Below are 10,527 nucleotides of genomic sequence, written 5' to 3' on the forward strand. Positions count from 1 at the left end.
GCTGAACCACAGCTTCTCTTTCATCTTGTAAATGACATTTTTCATATATGATGTTCTTAATCACTCCTGGGGATAAGGGATTGGAAATAACTTCTTCCTCTTGGCCAAAAGCTCCAAGCGTCACCTATAGTATTTTGAAAATAATTCACAAGATATGGGCAGGAATAAAAGCACCGTAGAAGCAATTCAGAAATGAAGCTTCATGAACTCTACTTTTCATGTTAAAATTTCAGAACACAAAAATAACTTTATGTCAATGGCTGATGCTTGTTAATACTGTTAGTTGGATGCTATTAAAATAACAAAATTCACTAAAGACCACAGTTGATACGGAATATATTTTTCCAAATGAAAATAGAAACACGAGACCACTGCTTTGGTTTCAAAACTGGCTGTATAATGACTGTACTCTAGGTTTAGACGGTCTTTCATTTCTGACATTTCAGCTGTGGAACTCACTTAAAATTCAGAACTAAATTTGTAGTTTTGTTTTCTTATTTCTAATAGCATCCTAAAAGTTAGTTAAGAAAATATATTGCTGGTACTGGATTGTTTAACCACAAAAAAGGAATTTCGTTAAAATTCTGATTTGCTTTTAATCTATTCTCAGTAAAACACAGCAACACTAATTTTTCTCCTATAATAAAGATTGTTATTATAAAGGGATCAACAAAGGCAAGTTAGGTTAAAAAGCTGAGAATAAAAAGCTACAAAACATGCTGCATGCAGATACAGCTTCCTCTGTAGCTGTGTGGCACCAGAAGCACACACCCAGACCTCAGTCTGGAGTAAGACAAAGACAAATCTGTCATAATAGCCTTGCCTATAGGTAGGTGTACACATATAGATATAAAAAAACCCACAAACCAAAAATACATAATGTTCAATTACTGTTATTTGGAAACAGCTCTTCATGAACTTAATTATTGTGCTGGGAGAAAAAAAATCATCTTCCTTAGGAAAGGAGGAAACACTGATGATTAAACTTTGCTTGGAACAGAAACCTAAAATCCTGAAAGACTTTTTGCTCAACTGCCACCCATCTGTTGTCTTCGGCTCAACTACAGAGAGAGTGGCTACATCTTCATTAAATCGGTCTTAAAAAGAAGCTTTATTACTTGACTGCCTCTACTTTTCTGAAATAAGAGGGCATATATAGATCATCTAGGGAGTCATGCCTCTTCCCTTCATATCTAAACACTAAACTGTCTTTTCAGCATTCTGTTATTAAGTAAATTTATTAGCCCATAGTATATGCAAGTATTCAATATATCTTTATTTTCTCTGGATTTTTCTTTTTCAGTAACAACTCCTTAAGCCACTGGATACTTTTAAGAGAAGCATCAGAGACCTTCAAAATTAAAAAGCCTATTTATTTAGTTCTCTGTTATCATTCCTTAATACATTTCTGAGGAGTAAAGACTTACCTGCTTGCCCTGAACTAAAACATTAGTAATAGATGGTGCAAGGCTGTCCACTAGTTTACCTAAAAGACTTGCTGCGAAGCGCACAACAGACCTGAGGGCAGAAAACAGAGCAATCCCACTACATATCACAAGCTAGTTTAATGAATTCATATATAAGTTTGAAGTCTACCACAGCCGAGATCTCAAAACTCACTCAGGAAATATATACATTGTTTATACAGCGGAGTTTGGATCAGATCTTACATAATCTTCTATGGATTTTCATTTCTTAGTCTAGATATAGGTTAATGGATCAAAAATAAATTTAGTTAGAACTCATTAAACTACCAGCTCCAGAAAAAAGCTTGTCATTCTTTTCTCAGCAGCATCTTGAAAACAGACAGGTATGAGATGCCAGCTTCTCTGTTGTGTCATTTTCATAATTTTGCAAGATAAGCTTGGTAATATTTTAGTCTATTTAAGAAAGAGTTAGAAAGATTTTGTAAGAGAAAGTGTAACTTCTAACACCAAGGCTTTCTTTTCTTTTCCATGCTGAGGTAATATTTCATATGTCCAGCATGAAGAGACTTGTGTAAACTGCTCGGTTAAAAACTAGCTATAACTTCTAAGAAAAACTTTTTTTTCATATATCCAATTGATGGTTGAAGATATAAATACCTGCAATAATAATTTCCTGACAAGAATACAAACCTAATAGACCCATATTGAGCTTTTCTAGCACAGGCTTTTAGGCCTCTAAGAATCATTTAACCAGAGAGATAATGAACAAGTTGTAACATCATATAGTGTTAGTAAAAAATTCAAACAGTTGATGTTGATTCCTGTGAAAAATGCTATGCACTTCTTAAGATCAAGAGCAAAGCATTTCAAAAATGCATTAGCTGATGCTATCAAAATGCAAATAAGCAAAGAAAAACAAAATCTCACGGAGCTCCATTTAGACCTCTGGGCACTTTACCTGTTTCCCATGTACCAGTAAAGTAGTAATATGTGGGGCTATAGAAGAAGAAAATTTCTGTGCAAATGCAGCACTGTAGCGCAACACCAACCTATATGTATGTCACATGGCAATCATGGAAGAAAAATGAAAAACAGTTTACATATTTTGTTTCTGAAAAGACTTTTGTTTCTTATTCTTTACAAAAAATACCACCAAGGTATTTTGCTTCTACCTTATTATTGGCAAAGGCCCATTTAACTGTATGAACAGACTAAAATGAAAAACAAAACCCATTTTTTATATTTACAGGCTCATCTGCTAGGAATAGTTGCAGAGTGACAGAACAGAATTTGGGACAGGCTCAACTAATTTCTTTGATAAAAAGAAATTTCTATTGAGCTTCAGGGCAAAGAAATTAATTAACAACATACAAATACCAACCTACTTGCTGAAACCTTTTAAAGTTATTGTGACAAAGTCAGGCTCAAAGCAAATTATTTGGGGGCAATAAATAAGCTGTGTATCAACTTAACTGATTTATGTTTGATCACCAGCCTTGCTACAGAAAGCTATTGATAATATTTTATCATGCCCTGTAAGAAATTAGAATAGTTGTATTCTTTTCTCACTATTTGACTTCAATGAGAACTGTACATTGGCAATAGCACTCACAGCAAAACCAGCTTATTAATCTTTTATATTTTGAAAGATAACAGTAAGAAAATACCACTTAATTTTTTTTAAAGCATTATAGACCAGATCTTCAGCTGCAATGAACACACACAATTTTGTCAGTAAAGCTGTCCTTTTTCTTTCCCCCTTCAAGTATACACGCATCTGGCTTTACTCTCTATGAACACATTAGGAAAAAATAAATTGACGTATAACAAAAGGAACATGATATACATATACAAACCAGAGCTTTTTGCTGCCAGCTCGTCTATAGATTCTTTCAATATGCTCAGCAACAGTACCTAAATGCAGTTAAAAAAAACCAAAAAACAAACAACACACAAACACAAGAGATGCACAGGTTTTCATTTAATAGTAATAAGGTAAATTTGATGAGATCAGTTAATTCTGAATCAGCTTTAGTACTCACTTACCTATTGCGCTCAACATCTAAAATTTAGATACAATCAAGTCCCCTGTCATCCAGTTGTATGTTGTTATGCAAGAAGCCAAACCATATTTCAGCTGAATTTGCTGCACATGCTATAAAGAGGCTTATGATATCAACTACAGTTGCAATACATTGGGGAAAATTAAGCTATGTTCAGATTTGGCCTATAAAGGTACATCCTTAAACGGCAAACTGTGTTTGGATAGGGGATGCAGATACTCTCTCCACTGTCTTGACGCTTTCCTGAGCTAAAACCTACAGGAAGCAACAGGGAAGTCTTGCTTGACAGCGTAGTTCATTGAAGTGATGTTAGGTATGGACAAAGTTTGTCCAAGACATGAGTTGTTCTCAGCTTTGTATATGAACCATAATTCACCTGGTTAATCATGTGGGACATGAGACTTTAATTCCCCAGGAAGGTGGGAGAGTGTGAAAGAGAGGGTCTCCCACTGCTTTGTGGCTCTGCCCTGAGTAACCACAATAAGGTGCTCCCCCTGATGCCTCAGTGACTGTGTGACTGGTAATCACACAGCTTTGCTAATCGGGTGCATTACTGCACTGCTCTCATGAAGCTAATTTTCACCATTGCAAAGTACAACAGGGAATACTGGACAGATATACAAGCCATCGTATTAATGATTTACTACTCTCCCTCTCCAAGCTGATCTGTGTGCCAAAACCAAAGAAACCTTTTGTGAAATGCTATGTATTAAAACTAGCATTGTGCTGTACAGATATGGCCTAAAAAAGAGAGGGCAGGAAATGGGAAGAACACTGCTTCTAAGTCAAACCATGTAGTCCAGGATTCAGAGAAGGCATGAAGTACGTTAATTACAGTAATCAGAACAAGATACCATTCTTTTGTCAGCCCACAGCTGATAATAGTGCATCAACTCATTATACTGACACCTCTTCAACTGTGAGGGGCCAAGTGGGGACCATTATGTTAAAGGTAAAAATGGTGACAAACATTCCATTATTTAGACTTTGTTTAGCTTCCAGACTTTTCATTCTCAGATGGGATGGCAGCGTTTTTCATGTCCAGCGCTTATTGGTAAGTTCATCTATAAAAACAGTAGTGGAAGCTGACTCACAAAATCATAGCCTGTGCCTGTCAGCTGGAACACCCAAGGTTCTTCAGCTTTTATTTTTAGATTTATGTTTTATTGATTGTGTGATTATTTAATGTCAGTCTTAGTAATCTCCAGTTGTAGGAGGACAGGAACTTTTAGCCAGTGACTCAGACTGTTTAATGCAAGGTGCATATTAAAAAGGTTCTCATCACCTACTATTTCACATGAGACAGCACAAAAAGGTCTATGCAAGTTACCTCTGAACAGTCAGAGGCACAACAGTACTTCTTTGGCCTAAATGGTTTCAAGAGAGTTTTTAAGTTCATCATCATGATCTAAAGGTCAAAGGTGGCTATGCTGGTTGCTTACACAGAATCACAGAATCGCAAGGGTTGGAAGGGACCTCAGGAGATCATCCAGTCCAACCCCCCTGCTAAAGCAGGCTCTCCTAGAGCATGTTACACAGGACTTCATCCAGGCGGGCCTTGAATATCTCCAGAGAAGGAGACTCCACAACCTCCCTGGGCAGCCTGTTCCAGTGCTCTGCCACCCTCAGAGTGAAGAAGTTCTTCCTCATATTCAACTGAAACCTCTTATGTTTCAGTTTGCACCCGTTGCCCCTAGTCCTGTCGCTGGACACCACTGCAAACAGACTGCTTCCATCCTCATGACTTCCGCCCTTAAGATATTTGTATGCATTGATGAGATCCCTCTCAGTCTTCTCTTCTTCAGGCTGAACAAGCCCAACTCTCTCAGCCTTTCCTCGTAGGGGAGGTGCTCCAGTCCCTTTATCATCCTAGTTGCCCTCCTCTGGACTCTTTCTAGGAGTTCCTCATCTTTCTTGAACTGGGGAGCCCAGAACTGGACCCAGTACTCCAGGTGGGGTCTCACCAGGGCAGAGTAGAGGGGGAGGATAACCTCCCTCGACCTGCTGGCCACACTCCTCTTAATACACCCCAGAGGTTAGGAAGTCTGCCTCGAGTTGTTTCTGAAGCAAAGAAGGACACAACCTACAAAGGGCTAAGGAAAGCCACTGAGGCTCTGAAAGCCTGACAAAGCCCGTAGCAGTGGCAACAAAGCCAGCTTCAGAGGCTACGCCTGCTTCACGTGCCAATTCCGACCATGGCTTTGCATTCACATTGTATTTCAACAATGCACTGCATATTGCCAATGAATTTTATTCCACTTTACATTGTTTTCCATGACATTTTTAATATAGCAGTATGGATATAATGCATATTTATTATATTTCATCACAAGAACCAGCTGTCCTATATAAAAATGATGAAACAGAGCTCTATAGCATGGTGGTAACTTACACTGCTTGATGAATAACTAAGAGAATATGATTTGATCTTAACATTCCTCTTTTTCTGAGGGGTATTCAAAAGCAGCTGATAAGCAATTTTTAGGAAAAACAAAACAAACAACCAAACCTTGCAGCACAAAAGCCACAAACCTTAGTAGCCTCTTCCAAAATGTTTTACATTTAAATCCTGTGCTCTGATACAAAGCCGTAAAACAAAATTAGAATAGAGAAGATTCAGACATATTGAATTAGTCCAATTACCTAAAAGTAAATAAAAGTTCAGACACACAAAACTGACTTTAGTTTCAGTTTTATATACAAGGTCAAATCCCCTGTTTTTTATATCTGTGTGTCAAAATTAGAACCAGATAGAGCACCTGCCTATAAACACTCTAAAAGAGTTCATATATTTGGCAGCTACGCTATGAATTTGCATGTCCCATTTAATGCAGAAATTGCTTTGAATGGCAAAGAAAATAGCTACACAACTGCTTGTATGCATGGCCATTATTCGTGTTCATTACAACTAAACATACTGCTGCTTCCTGAAATACTCAGAATAGTCAAGTGAAAGAAGCTCTTACCTTCCTTGGTGATAAAATTCGGTCCTTCCCTTTTGAGCAATATACTTGAGAGTAATGCTTGACTTGCTAGGCAATTGCAGTCCTTAAAAAAAAAAAAAAAAACAAAAAACAAAAACAAAAACACAACAACATAACCACAAATAGCCTTCAGATTTTCAGTGGTGCAAAATCAGAAGAGCTATTAAAAGGTGAAATCAAAGGGCCTTTTTTTAATTAAAAAAAGGTCTACACATTTCGTTAAGGGGACTTCACAACTATTTCATATTCTATGTATGCTATATCCTTGTCACTGCTGTGTGCAGAGGCTTCCCCATGGTTCAAATTAAGTTGTAATAATTTGGCCTCAGAAATGTTTCCTGATTTTCTGTTCTTGGGTCCTGTCATTTACAGCAGAAACATTTGTAATGACCTAGGGAACCAAGCAGGACGCTTTCTGTGTTCCTGTTGAACACTGGATCTAGAAACAGTCACTGGTAGTTTTCTTCTAGATACAGGAAAAATGCCAGATTGGAACTTTCCCTTGATATCGTAAGAAGTTACCAGTCTATTGGAGCGAATACTGACTGTTAAAATCTTTTGCATTTAGTCTAGCAATAAAATCCCTATTCATGAGACACATGACAAATGGATCCCCTTTTAGATGCTCATTTATTACCAGAAGAAGGTTTGGGTAACTGGGAGAAATGGAAGCCAACAGTTACAGCACAAAGGGCCAAAAGGTTCTGCGATGTTAAGATAAAGGACTGTCAAGAGGAAGATTCCCCAAGTATGATGAGAAACATCAGACATTTTATGTTACTACTGTATTATCAACATTGAACCACAGCACTAACCATGTTGATCTAAGTAGGCTGCTGTTAAATATAATACCGGCACATAATTTCTTATTTCATGAGACTGAAGTTACATTGTACTTTTATCAAATATTCTTACATTAAGTTTCTGCAGGATCTCATATGTTGACTTGTTTTTCCAGTCATTAATATTTACATCTGGTTGCTGCTCAAGTTCAGAAGCATTTGGAGTACTAGACTGTCTCTTGACTTTTGAATGTTTTGGAAGATCCAACTCCTCCAAACTCTTAAATATAGGAGCCCTGAAAAATAATATTTCATTTCTTCATTGTTCATAAGATATTTCAATTATCAAATAGTTCATCATTATTATTTACACGGAGCCTTACTCATCTGTTTCAGTGATTCTTAGGAAGTCAAGTTGTTCAACAACTGCTCCAGATATTAATGTCTGAAATGAAAAATGGAAAAAATTTTAAAAAGATGCAGAAATGTATGTAACTATACAGTTGTCTTTTGATCTCAGTATGTTGCTGGTGGTTTCCATTGAGAAAGTATTTTCTTTATCTACCATTCCAAATATCTTTCCACTTTCAGAGTATTTTTCCTCTTTCTTAAGATCTCACTTAAGACAGCAGAAGTCTCTTGGGGCTGCTGTCTCTGTTTTACTGGTGTTCTGCTGTTCTTTTGCCAGCAATGTATGGCTTAATCAAGCAACATCCAGCCTCCCCTCCCCAAAACAGTTCTGGTGAAAACACACAAGGATAAGGATTTGCGTTCCTCGGAGTCCTGTGTGATACCCAGGTTCTGGCTCATAAAGCTTATTGTTCCAGGGCTCGCTGAAGGACGGGTAATTTTCCTGCAGTCTCAGTGATGTTATGGGGAATACATAATAGCATTTCCTACTCTGTCATGCCTTCATCCAAGCGTGCCTGCCCTCGGTTTGCACATCAAAGGCAGCTTACAAATACTTCTGTCTCAGAATATTACATACCTGAAATGCAACATCGCATTGATCTGATGTGGTCATTGCAATTCATTCACTCAAAATTTATATGAATTTCCTATTTATAAACTTCCAGAGGAAATGTGTTGTACTACAGCATTTTTAAGACTGCTTTTTAAGGCTGCTTTTCGATAGTTCTCATTAGCTAAATAAAATTAAGTGTATTGTGAACTTGTAAATTCTATTTTCATTGTACACAAGCTGCAGTAAAATATTGATCTGTTACACTGTGGGATGACTGAGTATAAAAAAAAAAAAACCTTCTTTGCTTTTATGCTAGGGTCATTCGTTCTTTGACTCACATAGCTGCTTGAGCACATGATGACAACGGAAACAGACAGTAAAGATGAAAATCAGGAAAGGGCTGCAAGTCTTTTAAGTACAGACATTTTTAAATGAGATTACATTTTGTGCATTTTGTGAGAAAAAAAGCATTCACCCAGTTAGAGACATACATTCTATCTCTAGGCACATTTACAGATATGCATCTAAATGAAGCAGGTGAATACAATTCACAAAGATTCAATATATATTTTGTTGGAATAGATGAATTATTTAAGAAAACACTGTGAATGAGACAAGTCCCTCATTCTTGTCCAAATCCTCCCCCATAATGAAACAAAGCTTGTTTCCAAAATGTGACAACTGTGCAGTAAGACTGAGTGATTATAGCTAAACTGATGGGGAAGGCACACCGTGTGCCACTGGCAACTGCACTGATCACCAACATCCTCCATTCATTTATAAAAAGGTTAAAAGAAAGACTTAAGGGCTTTGGAAAGCTGCACAAGAGAAAGAGACGTTAAGAATAAATAAGGGATGCAAGACAATTTCCATTTAACCCAAACCAGTTTTTATATCCTTAGCTGACTGCCAGAACAGGAATTAAAGTTAATAACTAATACACTGCAACATAATTAAACATCTTGTACTGATGTTTGGGGAAGTTAGCACATTGTATTTATGGATGCGGTAAGAACTTCCCTCTGGAAAAAATATAAGGTGTGGGGGGTGTTTAATAGATTTTGTTCAAACTACAGGGGGATCGACCAAGTATGTAACTGCCTTAGGGCCCTTCTACAGTAACGATTCTCTCAGTGGCAGATCCACGGGAAGTGATTGCTGCACATGATTCAACCAAGTCGATCCACAAGTTACCAGCTCTTCACCTCTGCGATGCTAGTACTAACCAAATCTGTGTTTGCTTTGCTTTCACACCTGATCGTTTACTGTAGTTTTGAGTTACAGCATGGTCAGACACAAATTCATCAGCAGAACTGAACTATGGGCAATGACCAACGACAAACCTGGGAGGGCAGAAATTGCCTGTGATGGACCCGCCAGCAATAATTCCAATAAACTGCAGCCTCAATCAGCCACCAGAAGAGCGCCTGAGCCAGGCTAACGGCAACCTCTGCTCTGCCACTACAACTACTGCTGAGCCCAGGCTGGGCATCAGGTCACTTAACCACAGCTTAACTCTTTTCAATGGGAAATCATGACTGTAGGAACCAGATGAAGCCTCAGGGTTCTCACAGTACAATTTTAAAGCATCATACCTCATACAGATTTTTTTAAGGTACCTAGAAGCCAAATAAACTTTTTTTTTTGTAGTTCTACCATCTACTCTTTTTAATGGATAACAAATAAAGGAAAGAACAATGACTGTCAACACCTTAAAATACTTTAAAACTACTATATTACTTAAAAAAAAAAAAAAAAAAAAAAAATCTTTCCAGAAGGTTGATGTGCATGGAAGGGGAAGTTTGCTCCCTGAGAACTGTAACAGTGTAGTGCTTAAAATCAGGACACATTATGTGGATAGACAAATTTCTCACCTGATAATACATCAGTTTAATCAAATGCAAGGTAAGAAAGTAATTGCAGTTAAATTTAAAAAAAACCACAACAACAAACACTGTAGACAAATGCAATGTTTTCCACAGACAGTAATGGCATTTACTATAGGAAAAGTAAACGGTAACAGCAGAGACTACATGACCTACACATGGCCAGTAGAAATATGTAACTGCATGAAAGATTACAAGGATATCTTAAACCATTATAGCTATAGGTATTTAATTTACAAATGACCCAGCTCTTCTATAAATTCATGATTTTTCTAGGGAACAAGAAATCATAACTGTGTCTTTGGCCCTCTCTTACAAAAAGAAGGATCTTTCAATGCATGTAAACTAAGATTAACTAGCACATATAAGTATCTAAAACCAGTGCCTGAAAATAATTTTTGCATTTTAATGAAGCAACATT

At 37.2% G+C, this 10,527-nt stretch overlaps 1 protein-coding gene across 1 annotated transcript in view; it reads right to left on the bottom strand.

Moving 5' to 3' along the window:
* PHKB (phosphorylase kinase regulatory subunit beta) overlaps positions 1-10,527 on the bottom strand; it is an 89,934-nt gene that overhangs the window by 13,526 nt on the left and 65,881 nt on the right. The window contains 7 exon segments of the mRNA XM_009638025.2: position 1; positions 3-124; positions 1,428-1,518; positions 3,284-3,341; positions 6,457-6,538; positions 7,390-7,552; positions 7,640-7,701. The exon segment at position 1 is cut by the window's left edge and continues 68 nt beyond it. Coding sequence (XP_009636320.1) covers position 1; positions 3-124; positions 1,428-1,518; positions 3,284-3,341; positions 6,457-6,538; positions 7,390-7,552; positions 7,640-7,701 — 579 coding nt within the window.

The sequence above is a fragment of the Egretta garzetta genome, unplaced genomic scaffold (assembly GCF_000687185.1).
Source record: "Egretta garzetta isolate BGI_Z169 unplaced genomic scaffold, ASM68718v1 scaffold354, whole genome shotgun sequence".
NCBI classification, from domain to species: Eukaryota; Metazoa; Chordata; class Aves; order Pelecaniformes; family Ardeidae; genus Egretta; species Egretta garzetta.